The 26,567-nt window shown below is 40.1% G+C and overlaps 1 protein-coding gene across 2 annotated transcripts in view; it reads right to left on the minus strand.

Moving 5' to 3' along the window:
* The window catches only part of LOC125461588 (serine/threonine-protein kinase 3/4), a 152,003-nt gene that overhangs the window by 75,717 nt on the left and 49,719 nt on the right, over positions 1–26,567 (minus strand). For both annotated transcript variants that reach the window (XM_059652731.1, XM_059652732.1), the window contains exons 5-9: positions 22,082–22,246; positions 19,193–19,360; positions 16,304–16,441; positions 12,355–12,483; positions 5,502–5,691 (exon numbers count right to left, since the gene is read on the minus strand). In XM_059652731.1, the coding sequence (XP_059508714.1) occupies positions 5,502–5,691; positions 12,355–12,483; positions 16,304–16,441; positions 19,193–19,360; positions 22,082–22,246 (790 nt within the window). The remainder of the gene's footprint in view (positions 1–5,501; positions 5,692–12,354; positions 12,484–16,303; positions 16,442–19,192; positions 19,361–22,081; positions 22,247–26,567) is intronic.

A 26,567-nucleotide genomic window follows, 5' to 3' on the forward strand; every position in this document is an offset into this window, starting at 1 on the left:
GTGGCTGGCGAGTGGGATGGAGAGCACACATTGTGAATAGTCATGTGTGATATTTGTGAACGGACTGCATGAGCAGAGTCTTTTCCTGTCCATTATGAGATGGGGTGTTTGTAAAGGTCCTGCTTAATAGGAATTGTTTAGGAAGTATCTGTTCAGGTTGCAGGTTGATCTGGGGAGACCAGAGAGTGAACAAATAGAGATGTTAAACTTTGATTTAAGAGACAAGTTATAGCAAAGGAAATGAATGAGGGACTGTAATATTAAAGAGCTGGAAAGACAAGAGCCTTGATAGATATCATTTAAAACGACAAGACTTAACAGTACAATTTAGCTATTCAGCCCATCGAGTCTGCTCTGCCATTTAATCATGGCTCAGGTTTCTCAACCCCATTCTACTTCTTTCTCCCCATAACCCTCAATCGCCTTAATAATCGAGATCCTAACTATCTCTGTCTTAAATATAGTCAAATGACTTGGTCTCCACATCCTTCTGCAGCAATGAGTTCCACAGATTCACCACCCTCTGAAGGGTGAAGAAGTTTTTCATTTCAGTTCTAAATGGTCGTGCCTTCATTCTGAGGCTGTGCTCTCAGGTCCTAGTCTCCGACTAGATTCTATCCAGGTCTCCCAGTATTCCCTAAGTTCCAGCGAGACGCCTTCCCATCCTTCTAGCTTCCACTGAGTACAGACCCAGAGTCCTCAACCTCTCATTTAACCAGCCGTTCAACCTTGATCATTCTTCTAAACCTCCTTGGGGCACCCAGAAAGGCCAGCACATCCTTCCTTCGATATGGGACCTGAGACTGCTCACAATATTCCAAATGTGGTCCGACCAGAGCCTTATACAACCTCAGTCGTACATTCTGTTCTTGTATTCTAGAAACGAACGCTAACATCGCATTTGCCTTCGTAACTGCAAACCAAACCTGCATGCTAACCTTGAGAATCCTGAACTAGGGCTCCCAAGTTGTTTTTGTATTTCCGATTTCTGAAGGTTTCCATTAAGAAAATAAATCTATCCTTCTATTCTTCCTGCAAAGTGCATAACCTCTTTCTTTCCCATTGTATCACATCTGCCATTTCTTTGCCCACTCTCCGAGCCTGTCCAAGTCCTTCTGCAACATTACCTGCCCCTCTACTTATCATTGTTACTAAGTTTGTAGATGACACAATTTCTCTTCATCCAAATCGTTAATGTAGAGTGTGAACAGCTGTGGTCCCAACACTGACCCTGCAGAACGCCACTAGTCACCAGGTGCCATCCTGAAAAAGATCCCTTTTATCCCCACTCTCTGCTTTCTGCCTGTTGGCCAATCCTCTGACCAGAGCAGTACCTTGCCCCCACACCATGGGCTCTTATCTTAGTTAGCAACCTTCTGTCACCTTATCAAAGGCCTTCTGGAAATCCAAATAGATCACATTCACTGGGTCTCCTTTCTCTAACTTGCTCATTATCTCCTTAAAGGAAATTCTAACAGATTTGTCAGACCACCCCTTGACGAAACCATGCTAACTCAGCCTTAGTTTAGCATGCACTACCTAGTATTCCACAATCTCATCCTTAATAATGAACTCTAAAATCTTAACAGTCACCAAAATGCAGCTTCAGGAGACAAAAGGGAAACAAAAGGAAAGAAAAACAACTTTTCGGCAACAATAAGTGGTAGACGTGGGTACAGTTACAACAGTTAAAAGACATTTAGACAAGTAAATGAATAGGAAAGGTTTAGAAGGATTTGGACCAAATGCAGGCAAATGGGGCTAGTTTAGTTTGGGAGACTTGGTCAGCATGGATGAGTTGGACCGAAGGTTCAGTTTCCGTGCTGTATGACTCTATAATTCAAAGCATGAGATTTAATTTCTCTTGATATGAAGACTGGGCTCCATCATTGAGATCTGGCGCCACTGTGTGGTCAAAAATCCAAATTCGCTTCTGCACACTTCACAGTCTCCTTGCATTACAAATTTTGACAATGTTCCTTTGAATATATGTAGAACGGTGCACAACTCACAGACATGGTGTAATACACATCGCATTCAGGTAGAGTAATAAAGCACAAAATGAAGACACTTAATGGAACAATCCAAGTGACTCACCTCCGCTACTTGGTACTTGTGTACTTTATTTTCCTTCCAGTATTTATGCAGCTCATGCTTGAAAGGAACTATTACATATCCTTCCAAATAATATAGAAGCACAATTAAAGGGCAAAAGCCTTACAATGTCAGTTTTTTTTTTATTTTTAAACGCTGAAAATATTGCAGGACGTAACTAACTTTTTGATATCCCCACTAGGCACATCTTTTGTTTCTTTACCTGTCCCATAACATCCTCTTTTTGCTTTCCACTATCATCCCTTCTGTCCTTCCATCTACACCATACCCTTTCCATTTTCTTATTTCCCTATACTTCCACCTACCTCCCCTCTTCTCCCATTCCCTCCCTTTGTTGAATGGGTTCTCAACTTGCTTGTAAACAGCTAAAATTCCAGGACTTTGCCTACTTCTGTTGAGAGGTCATCAACCCAAAATATACCTTTCTCCACAGAAACTGCCTGCCCTGTTCAGTGTTTCAAACTGTCTCATTGTGCTCACAGCAAGCATCCAGGTAAAAACAGAAGACAGTGGAAATGCTCAGCAGGTAAGGTGTCATCCATGCAGAGAGAAACACAGTTAACATTTGAAGTCGATAACCAATTGTCAGGCTGACCCCTGGAGTCTAAATATGCTGCCATCCATTCTGTGATCATTGGAGATGAACATTCATGCAAAAAACCCATTTGCAACTGAGGAGAGTCACACACCAAGATTTAAAATTAGTTCCTAGGTCCATAAAACAACTATAACAGTCTTCCAACCAGAGACCTTTGTACCTAAGATGCCACTGTAAGTGGCGATTTGTACACTTTTCATTGTGCTCATTTCAGCATGTGACAATAAAGTTAATTCTAATTCAGAAAACATCAATTTGCCCTTTCTCCTGATGTTAACAGAACCTATAAAAAAAATGCTAGGTTTTGGGTCCGTACTTCTGCAAGGACTATTCATTTCTTCCCATACTCTATCTACATACCACAAAGTCAAAAATCACACAACACCAGGTTATAGTCCAACAGGTTTATTTGAAGACACAAATTTTTAGAGTCTCACCCATCTTCAGGTGTCAGCTATAACCTTGCGTTGTGTTTTTGACCTTGTCCACCCCAGTCCAACATTGGCACCTCTACATCTTGCATAACACAGTTCGGTGAAATCCAATCTCTAGTTTGAGTTATATTGCTTACAGATAAACAACTTTCTTTGAAAGCACCTTCCAAGCTTTTAACTAAAGCTATCTGGTTCACTAACATCCTTTAGGGAAAGAAATCTGCTCATCTTACTTGGTCTAGCCTAACCCATAGCAATGTGGCTGACTCTTAACTGTCCTTTGACATGACCTGGCAAGCCACTCAGCTCAAGGTTATTAGGGATGGGCAACAAATGGTCTTTCAAGGGGCACCAACGCCCCATAAAATAACAGAAAATCCTACACTGCTGAGGTAATAAAGCTACTCCTGAAATCATTTCATGCCCCAAACCCACCCTACCTCTAATTTCCTTGAGTCCTACAAAAGTCTATACTAGCAGCTACTTAGGCCTTTCAATCAAATTCCCTTGCTGAACCTCTGTGCCTCCCTTCCTTTAACTAGCTCTTCAAAACTTAGGTCTTTGACAGATTTTTGGTCATTTGTCCCACTATCTCTTGGTGTGGCTGCACATAAAATATTACCTGATAATGTTTCTCTGCAGCTGATTGGGGTGATTTACTATGTTCAAGGTGCTGCATAAATGCAAGCTGTTATTTTCTCAGCTCTCACCATGATCAATGAGTGTTATCAAACTAGCGATTAAGCTCCAGAGTGCTTAGTTTCCAACATAAAGTACACTGTACATATTTATCAGAATGAAATGTAGCCTCTCAGATCAGAGCTGAATGTCAGGCACAAGGCTTATTAATATTTATATATGATTTTCAGGAGACTAAGGAATACTTCACTCTAGATGCCTCTATGTCAAAATAAAGTGTGATTACTCCACAACATTTTATTACACTTTTATAAGGAAAACAAACAGATTGGTCACATCAAACCACATAGCACAATTTCCTGCATTGCCTCATGCCGTTTCAGGATCTCACAGAAACACAAGAAAAAGTAGTCCCTTAAACTTGCTCCAGCATGCAACACAATTGTAACTGATTGACAACTACATTTACCCAGCTGCTCTCCACATCATTTGATTTTCAAACGACCAAATATCTGCGTCCAAGAGGACAACTGGAGGAAACCCATGAAGGCACGAGGAGAATGTGCAAACAGCTCACAAGCAGTTGCCCGAGGTCAGAATCGAACCCGGGTCTCTGGTGCTGTGCAGCAGTGCTAATCGCAGAGTTGCCCCCACTCACTTTTTGACTCTACGAGACCTAGCTATGACGAAAGTAGCTATACTTGGTTAGACAGCAACAATAACTACAAATTACAGAGTCATTCCCTGACTGATACTTTGGAATATCCTGACAAAATGAAGGCCCGACAAGGTAATGTTATTGAACTAGCAATCCAAAGACCTGGATTAATAATTTGAATGTGTTCAATATTCTCAATGGCAACATGCAAATTGAATTCAGTTAATTAAACACACCTAGAATTTTCTTTTTAAAAGAATCACATGCGTGAAGACAATTATAGGGTTAGTGGACCTTTGTAAAAACCAAATGATTCATTGACATCCACTGCAGAAGGAAGCCTAAATTGGGGCCAATATGCAACTACATCAATGCGGCTGGCTCCGAACTGCCTTCTGAATTGGCCTTATAAGCCATTATGGCAGTTTGCTATCTCTTTCTCAAAACTAATCAAGGATAGGCAAGAAGTGCTGCCCTCTGCAGTTATGCACATATCCCATATATGAACACCAATGAAAAGAAATAAGCTCTTTGAGATGAAAAATACTTGTGCTCTCTCCAATTGAGGTCTTCAAAAGTACATTTAATCAACTTGTATAATTCCTATAAAATCTCATTTGCAAAGTAAATTGGCAGAGAAGGACATTGAAATAAACAGTTCCAAAGTGTAACACTTAGCTTGGTTCAAGAGGAAGGGGGTTGAGGGACCCAGTGAGAAAGCAATTAAAATGGGGAAGCAGAGTTCAGCAAAAGCAGTCTGGTTGGCGGGTCTTATTTCACTTTAATTGTGCCTTAACCACTGGGGTGTGTACGCTGGATTTGGTGCTCAGCAACAGGGCTTCAACTCTCAAATTCATGATTCAGGGTCATGGGTGCAACTGGCTATAGCTAATATGGTTTCACGATAATGACTTTCTTTTAAAAGAAAACTTTTTTTAGACAATTCCACAAGTGCTCCAGTTGCATGGCATTTTCACAAATGTTTTTAGCTAATAGTTTGGTGCTCAGAGCAGGCAATGATCAATAATAAGCCTCAATATGAAGCATACAGTCTTACTTTTCATTGTTCCATCCTCTTCGTCCTCTCCGCTATTGATCACCATGGTCCCCATCTGAGAGTCCAGCGTTGAGCTGTCATGCTCGATCATTGTCCGTGCACCTTCACTCATCGTGCTGGCCGCTCTCATGGTCCCACTATCATCTGCACTTGCTCGGACCATGGTGCCCGAGTCAATATCATCCTCTTCCTATGTCAAATATGTAAAAGCAGCTTGATATTGAAATCATAATTAATAATATAATAAAGCAGACCAAACTTCCTCAAAATATGTTCAGATGAAAGTTGAGACCCTAACTTTTTCTTATTTTAAGGGAAAGTCTAAGGGTTTGCATTTTAGGTGCAATTCGATTGGTCGAGCTACTTGACGTTAAGCAAAACACATTTTAGAACATAGAACATAACAGCATAGTACAGGCCCTTCAGCCCTCAATGTTGTGCTGACCTGTCATACCGATCTGAAGCTCATCTAACCTACGCTATTCCATGTACGTCCGTATGCTTGACCAATGACGACTTAAATGTACCCAAAGTTGGCGAATCTACTACCGTTGCAGGCAAAGCATTCCATATCCTTACTACCCTCTGAGTAAAGAAACTACCTCTGACATCTGTCCTATATCTTTCACCCCTCAATTTAAAGCTATGCCCCCTCATGCTCGCTGTCACCATCCTAGGAAAAAGGCTCTCCCTATCCACCCTATATAAGATAATCAGAGGGTTAGATGACTCAATTAAGTCACCTCTCAACCTTCTTCTCTCTAACGACAACAGCCTCAAGTCCCTCAGCCTTTCCTCGTAAGACCTTCCCCCCCATACCAGGCAACTTCCTAGTGAATCTCCTCTGCACCCTTTCCAAAACTTCCACATCCTTCTTATAATGCGGTGACCAGAACCGTACGCAATACTCCAAGAGCGGCCGCACCAGAGTTTTGTACAGCTGCAGCATAACCTCATGGTTCCGGAACTGAGCCTTGAATATACTTAATGTTGCAGCATCCGCGGTAAAGAATTCCACAGATTCACTACCCTCAGAAGAAATTCCTCATCTTAATCTTAACTGTGCGACCTCTAATTCCAAGATTTCACCTTCTGGTCCCATACTTTCACACAAGGGAAATCTTTTCGCTACTACTCCATCAAATCCCCCAAAAATCCTGCATGCACCAATAAGATAATCTCTCAAACTTGTAAATTTCAATGAGTATACACTCAACCTCCAGTACCTCACTTCACAAGACAGTCCCACCACATCTAGCATTCGCCTAGTGAATTCTCTCTGGACTGACTCCAAGGGCAGTATATCATTCCTTAAATCAAGGGGACCAAAACTGCTCACAATATCCCAGCTATGATCTGAATAATGCCTTGTAAAATTTTTGCAAAACCTCACTTCTTTTTATGGAGAAAACAGGGTTAACATTTTGGGTCCAGTGACCCTTCCTCAGAACAGTTTTGACGAAGGGTGACCGGACTCAAAACGTTAACTGTTTTCTCCTTCATAGATGCTGCCAGAGCAGCTGGGCTTTTCCAGCAACTTTGTTTTTGTTCCTGATTTACAGCATCCGCTCTTTTGGTTTTTACTCACTACTTTTATACTTCTTTGTTTTAAAGACCAACATTCCATTTGCATCATGATGCTCTTTAGGGTTATGTTATTTATAAATTCTCAGCTATTACATGCTTTGTAATAACCTCCAAAATTTGACCAATAAATGTTAGTATAACTGGCTTACAGTTCGTTTATTTTTAAATTTTTTTTAAGAAACAGTTACTTGCAAAAGCTACCAATCCTCTTGGAGTTTTTCCAAAATTTAAAGATTCCTGGGGGGCTACCACTAGTGCATCCACCATCTCTATAGCTACTTCTTTTAAAATCCTAGCACACATCCAATCAGATCCAGGAACCTATCAATCTTGTCCCATTAGTTTCTTTAGCACTTCTTCTCTAGTGATTGTTATTGTATTCATTTCCTCTTCTTTTACCCTTTGAGTATTCAGAAATTTTGGAATGCTATTGATATCTTCTACTACGAAGACTGATGCAAAGTATTTATCCAATTCTTTTGCCAGGTCTTGGCTTTCCCCAGATACATATACAAGGCACAATAAAATCTGAACTGAAGTTGAATTGACCCAACTGTTTAAATATAGAAAAGCCAAAAAAAAATCCAGAGGTTTTGAAGTTTTATTTTTCCCTCACTCATGTACGACAAAAGATAGAAGGATATGAATAGAAAAATGAATAACTATGAAATTTCTCTCTACTGTTCTTCACTCAGCACAAAAACACAAGAAAAGGCATGTCAGCTAGCAGCTTTTACAGGTGCATAATATGGCAAAAAAAAGCCGCAAAATAACTTTTAAATGAGGCACATAAAAACCTGACTTCTTGGCATCAATAAATCTCTCACAAAAAGCTATACCTTCTTGCATAAATTCTGCAATAGCATTACTGACACCAATGCTCCTGGGAAATCTACAGGTACCAAATTGTCTGTTTTGATGCAGGACAGAGTCAGCATTAACTTGTAAAAATTAGAGAAACTAAGGTAACAGCATCCCTAGAATACAATATTAACTGCAAATAGAGAGCACGGCTTGTGTACAGTACATTTAAAACTTAGATACCCTCTGTAAGCCAAGTTCAAAAAAATTAAAGACTCATTGCTTTACTTAGGTGAGGAGTGGTGGCAATGCAGTATTGTCACTAGATTGGGAATCCAGACAGCCTGGTCAACATGCATGCCGACATCGGCTTGACTTCCACCATGGCATAATGGTGAGGTTTGAATTCAATTAATAAAAGTACTATTATATTCCAGCTTTAAGCTGACCATTAGATTGTTGCCAGTTATCACAACAAAATCTGGTTCATTCATCTCTTATGGACGGTAAATCCATCATCCTCACCTTGTTTGGTCTATATGTGATTTCATTTGTACAGTAATGTGGTTGACTGTTAACTGCCCTCTGAAATAGCTTAGCTAGCTCAGTTGTACCTAGCTGCTACAAAGTCTGATAAAAAGAATAAAGACAGAGAGAACACCCAAGATCTATCAAGAAAGCGAGCATCTGTCAAGAAAGCACCAGAAATAACAATTGCAGAGTGGGCAGGTTTGCCTGCCATCCAACTTTAAAAAAACCCAAAGCCTCACAAACTGTTTACTGGAGTGGATCTGAGTAGGCTGCTCTAAACCTCTCAGCCTTTCTTCAGAAAATAAAACAGGGCAAAATGCATCTCTTAAAATCATTGTTCGACACAATTGTATTTTTTTAAAACCATATTTAAATTAATTATTTGTCAGCAGGTGGTGGGCATTCATCAGGATTTCACACACAATTGCTCAAATTGGGCTCTTGTGGTGCAGTTATAATGTCCCTAATTCTGAGCCAGCAGGCTCAGGTTTAAGTGCCATCTGCTCCAGAGGTGTGAATATATCTCTGAACAGGTTGATTAGAAAATATCCATATAAACAGCCACTTACTGAAACTTGTGGTGTGATTAAGTTAGGTGGCATATGTTTGTGATGTTTAATTCTGCATATACATGCGAGACTCAGTAGACATTGACCTTTCATTAACTAGCTATCTGGAAAATAGACAGAAACTCTTGACCTTGAACTTAAGTGAACACAAACAGGAAAAACAACCAGGCAACATTATAAATGTATACCATCCTTATGTTGAAGCCTTCTCAGACAGAATAAAAAACTCAATTCAATTTTGTTTGCTCCAAAAATAATAGTCTAAATGTGACTAGCCACAGTAGCCTGCAAAGATTAGAGAAATTCAATGTATTCCCTTAGTAGTCGCACAAGTCAAATGCAGATTTAATAAACTTTCAAAATTTTGTGGGGAGATAATGGGGGAAAATTGTGTCAATGGGCAGTGGATTGGTGACCTGTGGGGACAGAGTTAAGGCAATTGGGAAAGAAAAACAGGGAAAACAAGGCCTATTTTGACCTGGAATATGCTGAAAGAGTGGAAGAAACAGGTTCATTAGGAACTTACAGAAGGCAATTGACCAAGTACTCAAAATGGAGAGATTGTAGAGGATTGAATTTAATTTGATAGCTCTTTCAAACAGTTAGCGCAGGCATGATGGACCAATCAGCCCCCTTTTGTGCTGTGCCTTTGTACAGGTCTTGAAAATGAACCTCATTTTGTTGTAGAAATGAGTAACACTACCATGTTAGGAATTATAATTAAATTTACAAGAAAAGTAAACAAACATCTAGTGATCAAAAGGTCTTGTTAACTCCGCTTCAAAATAATACTGTCTAGACAAACCATCCAAGACTGCTTTTGTCATAATCATACCTTCAACATCATGTCCACAAACAACAAAAATGTGGAAATGGACATTAAACTTTAAGTCCTCACCACAACTTGATGTTCAAAAGAGACATTGGCAAAGTAACAATAGTGTGAGTTAATAGGTCTAAGCCTCATGCGTTATCATTCACAATAAAATGCAAAGGCAAAACAGTTTATGAAATTAGTTTGAGCAGTTTCAACTTAACAACAAAGTTTGAACTCATTTGACCACAGGTGAGTGGTACTGAAAATGAATAAATGTTACACTGGTAGGGAGCCAGCTTTATCAGGGACTATCTTTCTCTGGCTAAGTACCCTATATCTGATTAAAGAGGGCTAGATGCTGGCACAGTGTGTAAAAAAATGGAAAACACTCATTTCTCCAGCACGGCTATGTAACCTTGGCAAGTCCAGGTTCGCTCACGCACACCACAGACAAATATGCATGCACACATTTGCACAAAATCAAATCCAAAGCACAGCAAACAACAGCACTGTTAATTTGCAGCTAAATCGCTGTATTTGTCCAACAACTACTGCAATGCAGAACATTTTGTTGTGCAAAGTGCTTCAAGATGATTTGACAACCAGTCTGTGCATTATCTCTCACATTTCTTGCACAATATTCCTTTCCTTTGAAAGCCAGCATGCAACTTTCATTTTTAAAACCATCATAAAACCTCATGCAAATCTTCACATGAAATAACCAACAGACTCTCCTCACCTCCATCTTAGGCCTATTTCTATTCCGTAACACAAGTTTTCTATACATTGGTCTCTAGACAAAAGAAGAATTACAAACTCAGTAGGCAAAAGCAACCTGACTAACAGCTAACACAATTGTATACACAAGAGAAAAGTCTTGGTGACCTTAAAGCTCTAGCTAGACCACATCTGAAGACTCATCTTCAGCTCTGGGAGGCACCCTATAGGATTAGCCCCAAGGGCCTTGGAGGGACGAAGCGCAGTTCTGTCAGGGGCATTCCTTTGAGTACCAGCATACCATTGAGCCCTTGAATTGAGATGTTTGTGATGATGAAAGGATTTAATCAAGTAGGTAGAGAGAAACAGTTTCCTCTGGTGAGTGGGGGTAGGGTTGGGGAAGGGAGGAAAAGCCCTACAACTGCAGCTGACAGTGAAAAGATTTTGAACTCTCTCCAATACGCCTATGAGTTTAGGGGATGGATTAGAGGCTGGGGAAAATCAACTGAAAATTTCAACGTTGTGATCAATAGACTTTTATGAGGCATGGATAACTATGGGTATGGAACCAAAACAGGTAGAAACAGCTAAAACATCAAACAGACACAACCAAAATGAATGGCAGAAGAGGATCAAGAGGCTAAGTGGCCTCTTCCTGTCTGAGACTGCTTCCAGTGTTACATTCTTTGTCCTGCTTTCAATGGATTTGCGGCAAAATAGGATGTCCGTTGGGTTCTGGATACCAACATTGTCCATTCCTACAACCCTCCAAGGCTATTTGAGCAATTCCAAGTATTTGACAGGCCCTTCATTTACATTTAATGGGAGTCTGTGTTCAGGTTCTGAGGCTGCCTGGCACCCCGTACAGCCAAAAGATAATTCAAGCATAATCAAGAGCAGATATTTCAGTATTGGGAGACTGGGTCTGATCAGACTGAAACTTGGGCATCCAGCAGATATTTGGTGATGCCCACCAATCAACAGTGGCTCCCAGCTAAGCATCACCTTAAAAAGGTAATCTTGCAATCAAATCCTTCCCTGACTTCATCTGTCTCAACCTCTGTAACCTCTTGCAACTCTATAACCCTCCAAAGATATCTGCACTCAACAACTTTGTTCTCCTGAGCATCCACAACCTAAAATACTGATCCACTTTTGGTCAGGTCTTCAGATGCCTAAGCCCCAAAGTTACAAAACTCAATTCTTAAAACACTCTGCCTCCCTTTTCTTCTTTAAGATACTCCTTAACGCCTTCATCTTTTGAAATGTCCTTACATGGCTCCATATTAACTTCAGCTAGAAAGCATTTCTCCCAATGGCTCATCGATCTTTTCCTTTCGTAACCATTACATAAATTCAAAGTTGCTATTCTGTCCAATACCACTACCCAACTGGAGCATGTCCTATGACAGATAAAGTTCATCAGGGTTTAATAATGGTCATACAGGTACAGGAGTAGATCATTCAACTCCTCAAGCACGATCCACCATTCAAATTAAATCATGGCTGATCACCTATCCATTTGGATTCCAAGAACTATTGTTCTTTGAAGGAAGCAACAACAATATCACATTGGTGAGCCTCATCGATGCTACAAGAACAACCAAGTTTGCTTTAGGTTACAGCCTCATGATGTTTTGAGCTATAGCACTAATAAATGCCTGATTTGCTTTCAAAACCAGTCATTAGCCCAACTCCCTAGAGTGGCTGGCATGTGGATCAACCCCATGCCTTCTGACAAAGAGGCAAGAGTACTACTCACTGACCCAAGCTGACAATTTTAGTACAACTTGATCAAAAATTAATGAACAAAAATCTAGCAGAGACCTACCGAGTTCTCCTCATCGTCCTGATCCAAGTCTCGTTGTTGCTCTTCCTGACGTTTGAGTTTAATTTCCATCATGTCATTAATCAGATCCCGCAGTATTGACACAGGTTTGGCACTTTTAATGAAGGGATGCTGAAAAGTTAAAAAAAATGCATTTGAAAAATATTTGAAATATTTGAAAATTTTTGAAAAAAAAAGAAAAACTTGCCGAGCCAGTCAATCAAGAGAATGATGGTTTGGCATCTCATATAAAATGAGGGACAGGAGTGTTCCAAAGCTGCAGTAAATGTTCTTCAGTTAACATTCAACTACAAGTTTGGAAACGTCAAAATGTTACACAAATCGATCCACATTAGACAAGTAGCCTTTTAAAATATAATTTACAGAGCACAGAAAGAGGCCATTTGACCCAAATGGTCGATGTTGTCATGCTCTACTCAATACTCCTCCCACATGACTTCATCTTCTCCCCACCCCATGCATTTTTTTATTTCTTTCTCCCTTATTCATTGATCCAGTTTCCCCTTAAATACATCTATGTTATTTTCCTCAAACACTCCAATTAGTAACAAGTTCCACATCTCATCCCCCTCTGCAAAAAGTAGTTTCTCCTGGATTCCTTATTGCTGCACCCAACTGATGTGAAGATTTTGAGGAAAGCAAGCAAATAAGAATGTTTGGATATGATAACCAAGAAATAACAACTCTTTGGACATGTTCTTAGGAGGGAGATGTGAGAATATCAGGTAGTGACTGGTAAAATTGAGGGTAGCAGAGCAAGATGAAGATAAAGGAAGAGATTTTCCAATGGTTACAGGAGCAGAACAGGTGTAGTCTTTGGGGGCACTAAAATATTGATGACTATCAGGAAACACGAAAACTAGACCAACATGATTGGCAATGTTATAAAACACGGCACCTGAAGAAGTGACTATGTTATATTAGTGACTATTATTTTTAGTCTCCCCAAGTGAAAGCTGCCTCTCACTTTCCTAACTTTATACACCATGAATAGGTCACCACTCAGCCTTACCTTTCCTCCAAAACCACAAATCCATATCTTTCCTGTTGTGGATACAGAATCTTCATGCACACTAATATTTTTTAATGGTTTTCAAGCACAAATGCACACTCTTTTCAGCGCACATTGTCATGAGTATGCATTGTTAATAATTTATAATTGTACATGCAACGGTTTATACATATTGGGTGGCAGCAGCTGAACATAACTTATAGGAGCAAAACTGGGCCATTAGGCCCATCGAGACAGCTCCATCATTTGATCATGGATCATGGATCAATGTTTCTCGATCCCATTCTCCTATCTGCTCATCAGCTTTGATCCCTTATTAATCAGAAACCTCTGTCACAAAATACACTCAGTGACTTGGCCTGCACAGCCTTATGAGGCAACAAGTTCCACAGTCTCACCATCCTGTGGCTGAAGAAATTCCTCATGAGTCCTAAAGGGTCATCCTTTCAGTGCCTTCAGATCCTGTTCTCTCCTACAAGTGGAAATATCTTCTCCACATCCACGCTATCTAGGCAGTCTCAGTATTCCATAAATTTTAATCCGATCTCTCTCCCATCCTGCTAAACACCATCAAATACAGGCCCAGAGTCCTCACATAACAAGCTCTTCATTCCCAGATGTGCGAAGAGTTATGCAAATAAACAATGTAAGTTGATCATTTTTGTTGAATATTTACTAGAAGCTTCATCTGCAGGACTCATACACAGCAGCAAAAAGGAACATGTCTAGGTATTTCACCCTTTTAAAATTAAACAAAAGCTTGAGAAACATTGGTTGATGCATTGCCATAGAGGTAATCAGAAGCCACCTGTTCACCAATTTTCTCATGAACTATAAATTGTTGCTCCCTTCAAACTTTGGCATTCTTCTCTTTTAATGAGCTCAAAATGCAAAGTTTTGACGTCTCCTTTTTCAGCAATACATTTACATTTGAAGAAAGCAAAGAAAACAAAGGCACAAATTTCTACAGAATTTTTCACAATCTCAAGACATCACAATACGGTTCCAAAAGTGTACAGCATGCCAATTTCCTCAATTCCAACAAGTGAATGAGTTCAGAAGTCAGCTACATCTACAGCCTTCCCCCACAAATAATAACTGTCAAAAAAACACCCTTGCACTTAGCATTGAGTCTGCATCTCATCCCTGGACCTCCTGTCAGTTTAAGTGCAGCAGACAGTCCCAGGACCAAACAAATGAATTTTTCCAAGAAGCAGAGTTCACTTGAAAATATCCCACTGACTCTGATAATTAGAATCTCACTGCTTCAGTGCCCTGGCCCTTGAAAGACTAGCTGAACTCCTGTCAAGGGGAGGAGAAAGACCAGCTATTCTCAACGTCTTTCACAGCTTTAGTACATCCCAAAGCGCTTTACAGTTAATGAAGGTCAGTATTGAAACATAGGAAATGCAGCGGCTGTTTTGTACACGGCAAAGTCTCACAAACTGCCAAACAATAACGACCAAATAATATGCTTTAATGATGCTTGAAGATTTACGTTCGGTTTGTGTTTCCAAATCCATTTTAAGTGAATTGGATTTTTTTTAAATCTCTGGGTGTTCCCACTGCAACCTCATCTGAGCTGAAGTGCCAGTTCATTGCACCAGGAAATGTGCCATGAATCATATAAAACAACCGCACATGAAATACTGGGAAAATGCACCTATACCATACGGATACCTGAGGCTTCAACTCAGGTAAACATTCCCTAATGTGCACAAATTGTCAGATCAGATTATCAATGGATGATGCATTTTTACTGCAATGTGGATCAATATTAAATGGCCAGTTCTGCAAGTTGCTTCATTAAATGTGACATTGTACACCCCGTTCATCACTAACCCTCTCAGGCTAGGTGATTCATCAATAGAGATCATGATGATGAATGGCAGCAGGGGTTCATCTCAAGTGCTTGATTAGAATTCCAGCCAAGTTGGAGACACAGTGGGACCAAAACAAATCCATTCAAGTCTCTCAACATGCAGCGAACAGGCAACACAGACAGACAGTTTTATAACATGTGCTGTATTGTAAAAGCTCCAAAGAATCATGCAATTAACACTAGTAGTTGTTCATAGCTAAGGCAATGATTTACCCTTCATGAATTGGCACTTTCAACATCTCCAGCTCTGTATTTGAGCAAAAAATTACATCATCTGCAGTGAGTGACCGATCAACAGAATTTGTGGCAATCAAGTAACTGGTCCAACATACAGCAATGTCAATACCGACCATATCATTAAAGACTTAATTAAAACCATCATCATCCCTGTCCTTACCTGCCGCCCACCCAGCACCTGATCCAATCTCCTTCACAAAGACAGCTTTCTAATAAAAGCCTAGAATTCCTATAAATCAAGTTCAGTCTGTCAAAAACATCCTCTAATCAACTCCTCCTAGGTAGAACCAAATTAAACAGTCTTAATGCAGGTTATTATCAGCCTCAGATTCTCTCAATGTATCATGAACAAGTACTCATTTGAATGCCATATCCCACTTTGTATGTGCTCCAGTTCAACACTTCAATTAACATAGCTCTGACATGGCCCCCAGGGACACCCCAAAAATCAATTTCAAGGTTCAAGTTCCGCTACAGCTTCTTAGGGTGTTCTGCAGTCTATTGCGCCAATCAGATTTTGCATGCCTCCAGCAATGATCTACCACTCATTCCCTGGACCTCCTGCTTCACCATTCATAGATGGTCTCTCAACATTGTGATTCTGCGCTGTAGAAAATTTTTTACAGCCTAGCAAAGACTTCTATTATAACATGCTTTCAATCCAACCATTTATTCCACTTTGATGCCCACATCCCATGAATGAATATAAACATGAATCTATAAATATCCAATTGAGTGCTACCCACTGAACAATGGCTAACATGCTTGCTCCTACAATGTTATTTACAATTACAACATACCTGCAGGAGCTGTGTCGCAGCAGCCCTTTGCTCTGGATTTTTAACTAAACACTGCTTTACAAAATCTGTAAATTCGTCCGTCCAGAGTTCTGGTTTCCGGAATGTTGGCGGTGGGTTTGTGGGAATCATGAAAATAGCCTGCAGAATGGGAAGAAGAATATATATTCAGGTCACTTGCAAAGTGCTCATTAGCTATGCAAAGCTGAGCTTTGCTGAAGAAAAATGCCACTGCAAAACAGCTAAAGGTCAGCTCTCTGGTGCTGTTTCCAGTAACTAGCTATTTTAATGCGGTATTTATATTTTATAAAACTTTGAGAAGATAATTTCATGTCACTTACAGCCTCAAGTGCTACAGAATATTTGCATTGAAAGCTTCTATAGATTCAAGCTTAAAAAGAAGTTTGTACTTGTTCCAACTCTAGAAAGCATGAACCCCCAATCAGAAGGCTTGAGGCATATGTGCAGCAAATTGCGCACGTGAAGCTAAGTGTTTATTTACAGGCTAGCACTCAAGAAGCTCAACACCAACCAAGACAAAACAGCCAACTTGATTGGAACCCCAACTACCACCTTAAACATTCAATCCCTCCACCAATAGTTATAGTGTGTGCCACCATGAAGATTCATTACAACGACTCACCAAGGCTCCGCTCATTCCACCTTTCAAACTGTGACATCCACTACCATGAAAGGTAACAGCAGCAGGTACATGGGAGCACCACCACCTGCAAACTCTCCAAGATGTACATGATCCTGACTTAGACCTATATTGCTGTTCCTTCAGTGCCACTGGGTCAAAACTCTGGAACTCCCTCCCTAAGGGCACTGTGGGCCAACTTACAGCATATGGATTGCTGCAGTTCAAGAAGGCAGCTCACTACCACTTTCTCCAGGGCAATCAGGGAAGGACAATGAATGGCAACGGCCACATCCCAAAAGCAAACTTAAAAATTAAAATTAAAAATAAAGAATGGGCAGCAAACATGCACAAGCTACTGTAGCAAAACCAAAAATCTTTCAAGGATCCAGCTTTTATCAGAAGAAATCGGAGTAGTAGGCCATTCGGCTCCTTGAGCCAGCCCAATCATTCAATAAGATCATGGTTCTGGATGTGAGTTTGCTCGCTGAGCTGGAAGGTTAGTTTTCAGACGTTTCGTCACCGTTCTTGGTAACATCAACAGTGAGGCTCCAACGAAGCGCTGGTGTTACGTCCCGCTTTCTATTTATCAGTTTAGGTTTCCTTGGATCGGTGATGTCATTTCCTGTGTTGGTGATGTCATTTCTTGTTGTTTTTCTCAGAGGATGGTAGATTGGCTCCTATGGTTCTTAGAATCATAGAATCTGTACAGTGTAGAAGTAGGTCATTTGGCCCATCAAGTCCATACTAACCTCCAAAGAACATCTCAACCAGGCCCACCCTGCCTCTGTAACTCTATTTTCCTATGGCTAATCTACATAGCCTGCAAATTGTAGGTTTTTTGGAATAGCCTATCCGCCTAACCTGCACATTTCTGAACTGAGAGGAAACCAGAGTACCCAGAGGAAACACATGCAAACACAGGGAGAACGAACAAACTCCACACAGACAATTGCCTGAAGCTGGAATCAAACCCAGGTCCCTTGCACTGAGGAAGCAGTGTTAACTACTGAGCCACCATGCTGCCTTAGATCTCAGCTCCTCTTTTGTGCCAGCTCCTCATAAACTTAAACTCCCTGATATTGCAAAGCACTGTTTAACTCCATTTTAATATTTTCAATGGTCTAGTCTTCACAACTCTTTGGAGTAGAGAATTACAGGCATTCACTACCCTCAAATAACATTTCTTTGCATCTAAGTTTTATGTCTCTTTATTCTGTAACTATGTCCCCTAGTTCAAGACTCCCCAAGAGTGGAAACATCATCTCCCACCAAGCACCCTTGGAATCTTGCAGAGAGTCCTTCAGGACTGAAAGTTGGGGACACTAGGACAAAATATTGAGCCATTCTTTATCCTTTCAAAAAATGCTGTTTCTTTGGCATCTTTCACAATGAATGTCGCAAAATTCTTCATAATCAATTGAATAATTCTGTACTAACATAACATAGGAAATATGCCAAACAATTTATCCAGGTTTCTGATGTATTAACAACAGCAAACTGTTTTACTATGTTGACCGAGGGATGAATATATAGTGCCAACACGCCTAATCATCTCTAAATTGTGCCATAGCATTTTTAACATTCACTTTCAAAGGAAGATGGGGCCCCAGTCTTAAGTGAAAGGCAACAACTCAGACAGTGCAATAATCCCTCTGCACTGCGATACGGTAGCAGCCTAGATACTTGTGCGGGATAGTCCGGAATGGGACTGAGTATGCAAATTGTCAGTTTTGAAAAACGAATGCTGTAGACTGACCCATGGCTGACACCACCTTCAACAGATGCAGGCCAGCAGCGTGCTTCCAGCACCTTTTATTTCAGAATTTCAATTTTTATAGTTTCCCTTTCCATTCTAATGTTGATAACAGCATTTGGTTAGACTTACAGGCCACGTTACAAACAAGAGTCTCACTCGCACTCTCTCCAAATGTCAAAACATTATTTGTGGCAAGGAGATCACATTATAGCATTGCTTTCTACTGGCCCCCATTGTCAGCCCAATACTGCAAATAAATCTAATCAGCCTTGATCGAATCAAACAGTGGAACAGGTTGGATGGGTTGCATGCTATTCTTAACTTTTAAAGTCACATTACTTTCTTCCCACTTGGACAGAGTTTTCAGACAACATGCCGTGAACAGCGGTATAAACTAAACTGTGCAGGATGGGATGTGAACACTTCAGTCATGACAGGGACACATATGGCTCTTAAATATCCCAGGGTTGTCAAATGCTTTGCCATTACTTGCCCTCATTGGATGAATGTCAGCGTATGGTGGTTTTCCTTCTGCCATTTCTATTGCCGAAATCCCTAAAGACCAGATGTCTGCAACGCAGTTATATCCAATTTCTTGGATCACTTCAGGTGCCATCCAGAACGGGGTTCCAATCACCGTGTTCCTTTTGGCCATTGTATCCTGAATAAAGATAGACAATTTATTAATGGAAATCTTCCCAAATGTGATGTTAGTCTTACTTCCCCCAAAGAGTTTAAACCATAGAAATGTACAACACAAGGCAGAGACAGCTGACCCATTAAATCTACTGTACCCTCTATGGGCTATTCAATTAGTCTCACTCCTCTGTTCTTTTCCATAAACATAAAAAACTCATTTCTAAATAAATATTAAACTTCACATTAAAGGTGCAATTAAATCTGCTTCTACTGTGCAATATTTTTTAGGTTAATGAAAATAAACCTTGTGCAGGACTGCTATAGGCAGATATACATTGCTGTCATTTTTGAAATGACGGATCAATAAAAAAACAGATTTAGTTATTTAAAGGATTGAATTTCTTCTAGATTTCCAATAAATATGCTGAGTGTAGACTCAGAGTTACAGTACAGGCCCACAATCAGCTTAACACCCTGATGGGAGGAGAGGTCTGAAATAAGCCATAATATCTGTGCCCAATCGTTACTCAGAGATCATTGTTAGGAAATCCACTAGTGCAAGAGGGTAAGAACAGATTCATAGAATTGCAAAACATTTACAGCACAGAAACAGACTGTTCAGTCCAACCAGCCTACAACAGTGCTCATGCTTAACAAGAGTCTTGTCTCACTTCTGTTGCTACCTTCTGTTCATTGCTTTGCCCTCACTTTCAATTAAATGAATCTACACAAGTGTCCCCAAAAATAGAGTTCCATGTCTTCTTTTGAACTCCCTCAATTCTTAGTGATTATTCTATGATTGTATCCCGAATCTGACAGCTTGATCACTGAAAACACTTCCTCCACATCTACCAGAGCAAACTATTCCCAATCTTCAAGATCGCTTGATCCTCCCTAAACTGTGAGCGTAGTTTTGCTTTGGTCTGACAGGAAATACCTTGGTTTAGCACCACCTTGTGGCCATGTGGAGAATATCAACAGACAGCATAAACAGTCATACCCAGAACACTGACAGATTGATATGATTCACAAAATGAGTTCTTTCTTGTGAATTGACTGAATTGTTCAATGTCATTATCTCATCACTAACAGAGTGCCTGTTTGGCAGTTACTCATTGGTAAGACCCAACTTCAATCTCCTCAATTGGTCGAGTTAGCTGGCATTAGCCAGGTTTACCAAGGAATAAACCTACCTTTGACTGGACAGGGTGTTCATGAAAGAAAATCACTCAGATTTTTATTTGGAAGAGCAGGAGCATACAGACATGGTTGATTTATTCTAGTAACATGGGGGGAAATGGTCCATCTGCATGAACTCTGTAGGCTTTCAAGAGTACACGGGAAGAAGATTATATTTGCTGTGCATCCTAACGCTATTTACCCTTTCAAAGGATAGTCACTTGAGTGAGATACTGCTCTGTACTATATTCTAAAATCCCACGTAATCAAAAAGGTCTAAAGCAAATCTACCTCACTTCATAACATCCTCATCACTGTGTCATAGAACAGTACAGATGTTCACAGCCGCTCTAAATTAAGCGCAATCGAATAATCTATACTATGCACAGACATTACATGAGGAAGCCCCCAGTGTTGGAAAACTATAAATCCAAAGGCATATGTCCTGTCCATCTATACTACACTTCCCACAATTTTCTTTACAATTATTTGTGCATTATAGCACTTAGTCCACACTATACTGAACAGCCCATACCAAGGTTATGCTCTCAAGACCTGGTGTGGTACTCAAACTTCTACCTCCTGGGAAAAATGATAATGCTAGTACCGTGACTAGTACAGGAATAGCAGGAGTTCATTGAACCCTTCAAAAAAATGATAATGCTAATACCATGACTAGTACAGGAATAGCAGGAGTTCATTGAACCCTTCGAGCCAGCTTGGCTACTCAATGACATCATGGCTAATGTGCACTTCGATTCCACTTAGCCATCTTTATTCCAGATTCCCCTGACATCTTCGTGGAATAATATGTAATCTAATCATCTCAGTCGATTGATACAACCTCAACCACATCTTGTGGAAAGGGTTCCAGATTTCCAGAACCTTTCTTAATTGTTTACATTTTACTTTAATATGATATCCACTTTTTCATGAAACCGTTTATTTTCTGCTTCTGCTTTATCAAAGTCTTGAAATACTTTAAATATTTCAACTAGACCACCCTCCAATCTAAGTGTTCTCATACATAATCCCCTAAATTCTGCCTCCTATGAGTTTAATCTAACATGCAAAACATTTACACCTAAGTAATTAGAGATTAGTTTGTAGATGTATAAAAACCAGCAGTTTACCTCATGTTTTCCTTTGTTTTTTCTGAAGTTTCTAACCCACATGCTTGAGCTGCTACAGCCAGTGCTCTGTAAGGAACTATACCCTCCCATCAATCACCAACCCCAGGTTCAGTAGAAGCTAAGTTGAAGGTCAAAGAAAGAGGGTTATGATGGCGCCATCTCCAGATCATATTATCCTCAAACATGTGAACATCAAATTTATCCAGTACCCTCCAATCAATCTATCCAGGGGACGGCTGGGCTTGCATAATTTTATCATGAAAGTGCTCTTGATTCTAGTCACTACATCTTTAATAGTGTGTCCCTTTAGAGCATAGTTAGTTTCCAGTCCTGGTAAATTGGAAGAAATAAAACTTGCCATAGGGTTAAAATCAGTCACATGTTGTTTTGTTACCCAGTCTGTAACATGCTCCAGTTCAGAGATCACTTACAGTAAGCTGACCAGCAACTCCAAAATCAGCCAGTTTGGCATGACCTTCATTATTGAGTAAGATGTTTCCAGCTTTGATGTCCCTGTGGATTTTTCTCATGAAGTGTAAATACTCCAGACCTTTTAGTGTGGACTGTAAAATTGTGGCGATCTCGTCCTCTGTTAACTGAACAAAAAAGACAAGTTTTACAGCAAGCCTTGGAAATATTTTGGCAGATCAACTGTAGGTGCTGTGGACACTTCAGTTGTTTTTAGTTGTTAGCTGCGGCTCACTGGATAACTGCAGCGGCTTGACTGCTGTATTCCCGACATTACAACAAATATACTTCAAAATTACTTCACAGCCTTTCAAATGCTTTGTCAAATCCTATGGTCTTCAGAGGAGTTCTCTAAACACAAATGCCTCCTTCTTTCAAAGTTCTTGATAACACATAGCTTCTAGATATTTCTCAAAGAAAAACCTACATAATAATCACATTTTATCCCACAGCAAGATACATAACTACTGGCTTTTTCTCCGAATCTATCATCTGTGCAGTAGGAGATGCTTCATCCTATTGAATCATCTTTATAGGTTCCCTATGACCTTACCCTCTCTTCCAATCTGTTCTATAAGTATAAATTATCTTTATCAAAGGGTAAAAAATACTTTCATTTCTATCAATGCACTTTGGAATTATCCACAACATCGTAACATAGGAAAACCCAATTTGCTCTGTTCTGACTGCTCTAATCTGTCTTCATGTTTTCTTTGGAATTCTGTTATTACAATTTTTAGGCACCTCAACACAATGGCTGGAAAACAACATCTTTATCTCGTTGAAATACTTGAATAGAGCAAGGAGATGAAAACACATTCAGGTGTAAATATTATTATTATTTTTTGTATTTAACCAACAGAAACTATTGTAAATATTTTCAGCCTCAATCTAGCTTTATCTTATAATATTACTTGTACCACTTTTTTGAAACTCCCACATCACCTACATTCAGGAAACTTCTTTCAAGAAATCGTTCTCTCTTCTGTGGCAAAGGCTTCACTTCAAAAAATTGGCACCACTCAAAAGCTAAAGGCCACTCCAAGATATTTGCTCTCGTTAGTCTCATGCACTTAACTGAACCACCATCATCCCTGTTGCATCCTTATCTTTTTCTCAACTTTTATGAGTACCATTGTCAATGATCCTGTCAGCTGTTTTCCTTCAAACAGATAAAGACAATTGGAATGAACTTTGAGCGATCTGATTGAAGTCTTCAAGATATTAACAGGAGAAGACAGGGTAGATAAAGATAAACCATTTCCACTGGTTAGGTATTCTAGAACTAAGAGACATAGTCTGAGAATTAGGACCAGACCATTCAGGACAGAAGGTAGGAAGCAGTTCTAATCACAAAAGGTGGTGGATGTTTGGAACTCCCTTCCATAAATGGCAATGGATTCTGGATCAGTTGCTAATTTTAAATCTGACATAGATAAACTTTTGCGAGACAAAGATATTAAAGGAAATAGGCCAAAGGCAGGTAAATCAAGTTAAGACAACAGATCAGCCATAATCCATTAAAAAGTGGAATAGGCTTGAGGGCTGAAAGACCTACTCCTGTTCCAATATTCCTACGAGATGGTTTTTATTTCTCCTCTCTGCATTTTCATTTTAAATTGAAAACATAATGATGTTTCCAACTGGAATTCAACATTTCTCATGATCTAAAATTACAACTCCTTCTGCATTTCAATTTTGCTCTCCTTCAACGTCCTGAGACTATTATAACATATCCCTTTGATTTATCTCACCCTTCCAATTCTGACGATAGCTTTTGGTTGATCCTTTATCTGCCTTTCCCATTTAAAAACTAAGCTGTTAACATGGATTAAAGGTAAAGTGACACTTTCCAGAATTGCCATCCTGTATGTGAATTCAGGCTGAATTTCCAATGGGCTGACAATTTGTCCTTAGATACACACTGCTCCTGGGAAAAACACAACACTAACCTACATCAAATGTGGTTTCTCTCAACCACATGCCAAAACAGTCTGACATTAAGGCACAAATAGAACAACAGATCACCTGGTGACACAATCACAGAGATAAAACTTCTCTGATGAAGCCATGCCTTTCATTACTCAGGTCTATCAGTCAGTAATCCTTCCACGGTCTTGTACAAACAACACGCAGGGTTATACAGATAGGGTACTGCATGGGTCTGAGTGGGATATTCTTTGGAAAGTCAGTTTGGACTCAATGGGCTAAATGGCCTGCTTCCACTCTGCAGGGAGAGATTCTATGATTCTCTACGATTAAGTAGTTCTGCAATGTATTCCTGTCGCTGGTATTCTGAAAATCATTCACGTAACTGGAATTTCTCTGGTCATGTGTCAAGGCAGCTTGAAAACAAACACATTAATGACTTGTGTAGCTAAAACATCCACTTGGCCTGCCAGCTGTCACTATTTATACCATAGTACTACTACAAAAGTTGGGTTTGTTTTTGACAACAGTGTTTTGGTGTGAAACTCTTCCTCTGAATTAGTTCAAGAACGACAGAACAATAGATCATCCGGTGGCATAATCAAACAGATAAAACTTCTCTGATGAACCCATGCCTTTCATTACTGGCTCCCATTAGTCAGTAATCCTTGTTCACTAATCCCTCCATTGTATAAATTGTGATTGCTGTGATGTTAGGACAAGCGCCAAATATCTAATCACTGAATAACCTCACCCAGTCAAATGGGCTTAGTAGGGCTGAGATGTTGATACATTCACAACTATCTACAGTCTCAATGGGGCTGGGGTAAAGAAACCAATCATATCGGTTTGCTGCTCGGGCATGCAGGTCTGTTCTGGCCAAAGAAAAGCACAACACAAAAGAGTAAAAAAACTGTAGCGTATATTCCAGCAAGCAATCCACTCTCATGCAAATTCGGCAAGTACTCGAGTGAATCTGTCGCCCGGGTGTCTTATTTCTCAGACCTCTCATACACTAGCTACCATTCAACCTACATTTCGAAAATATAGCTCAAGTTGCCAACATCAATTCCAGTCGACTTTCTCTGGTTTACACAGAATGACTGAATCTGAGCACAAAAAAGCGTTTCTGTAATTACCCACCTTCTTCAGCAATACATTGAAATAAAGGAGACAGTAGGCAATTTTCCAACTTACAAACACCTCAAGTTGGGATAGAGATGCGACAAGTAAATGAACAAAAGGGGCAAAAAAAAGGCAAACTACTTTGAGATTGACAATTTCAGGACATAAACTCATTTTGTTTCCTTTGCTTTACATCTTTCAATTTTTCTCATCATTTTCCTCTGATTTTTATTTTCAGAAGCTCTGTCTTGATGTGCACAGTTAGAAGTAGCCACATTTTAGTTTCAAATGCTGCAGCTTTATCAAGTGTACATTCCTCTCGGCTCTCCATATGGCTGGCAGTCTAACCGCTGACCTGAATAAAGCAATCACTGTCGGATTAACGCTCTGCTCCTACAGTGTGTTATGACTGAGGTCCAGATTTCTGGCTAAGGGTTCAGATCTCAGAACAGTCTTCCACCAAACCGTTTCCTCGTACTGCTGGATCAAGTAAAGTCCCTTTTAACTGCACTAGCTGCTGTGGGGAAATTTTGGGACTTTAAACAGTTTTTCAGCACTTTAGCAAGGGAGCGTTATGAGTAAATAGGCCAAAGTGCAAGTTGACATGGCAGGATCGGTGGTTGGATGGGGGGACAGGAGGGATTCAGAGGGTCATGGGGAGAGTCAGGGGATCATTAGAAGTGTGGGGGTTCAGATGGCGGTGAACAGTCAAGCTGGGTTGGGGCAGTTCATGGCCATGGGGTCAGCTGTATACTTACACAGTTAACCTGGAGTTAAATCTGTTTCTTCTGCCTAATGTTTCCTGGATAACTATTCAGGAAAGCACGTCACAACTCTCAAATTTTCAAATTGAGTTTCGAATCTTAGACATTTTTAGAAGCTTTTGGAATCAAGGAAATTGTCAATGAGAAGTTTAAACTTTCTAGCAATTATAACAGTCACTGCTTCGGGGCTTCCGCAGGGTCCTGAAAAGACTCAGGTCAAAAGTCCAGTCTCTTATTATGCAGATACTGGAAGTTCTAGGCCACTGTTGTCTCACACAGGACTCTCAAAGCAAGGGTAAAAGTGGTAGCCCAGGATGTATATTCACATAACAATTCACTCCTAGTCCTTTACAAATCACTGTCGCTGCAGAGGGATGAGATGGCCTAGTTGTATTATCGCTGGACTGTTAATCCAGAGACCCAGGTGACGTGCCGGGGACCCAGGTTCAAATCCCACCACAGCAGATGGTGGAATTTGAATTTAGTAAAATATCTGGAATTTAGAATCTAATGATGACCATGAATCCATTGTCGATTGTCGGGAAAAACCAACCTGGTTCACTAACGTCCTCTAGGGAGGGAAACTGCCATCCTTATCTGGTCTGGCCTACATGTGACTCCAGACCCACAG

This window comes from Stegostoma tigrinum, chromosome 19 (genome assembly GCF_030684315.1).
Source record: "Stegostoma tigrinum isolate sSteTig4 chromosome 19, sSteTig4.hap1, whole genome shotgun sequence".
Taxonomy (NCBI): Eukaryota; Metazoa; Chordata; class Chondrichthyes; order Orectolobiformes; family Stegostomatidae; genus Stegostoma; species Stegostoma tigrinum.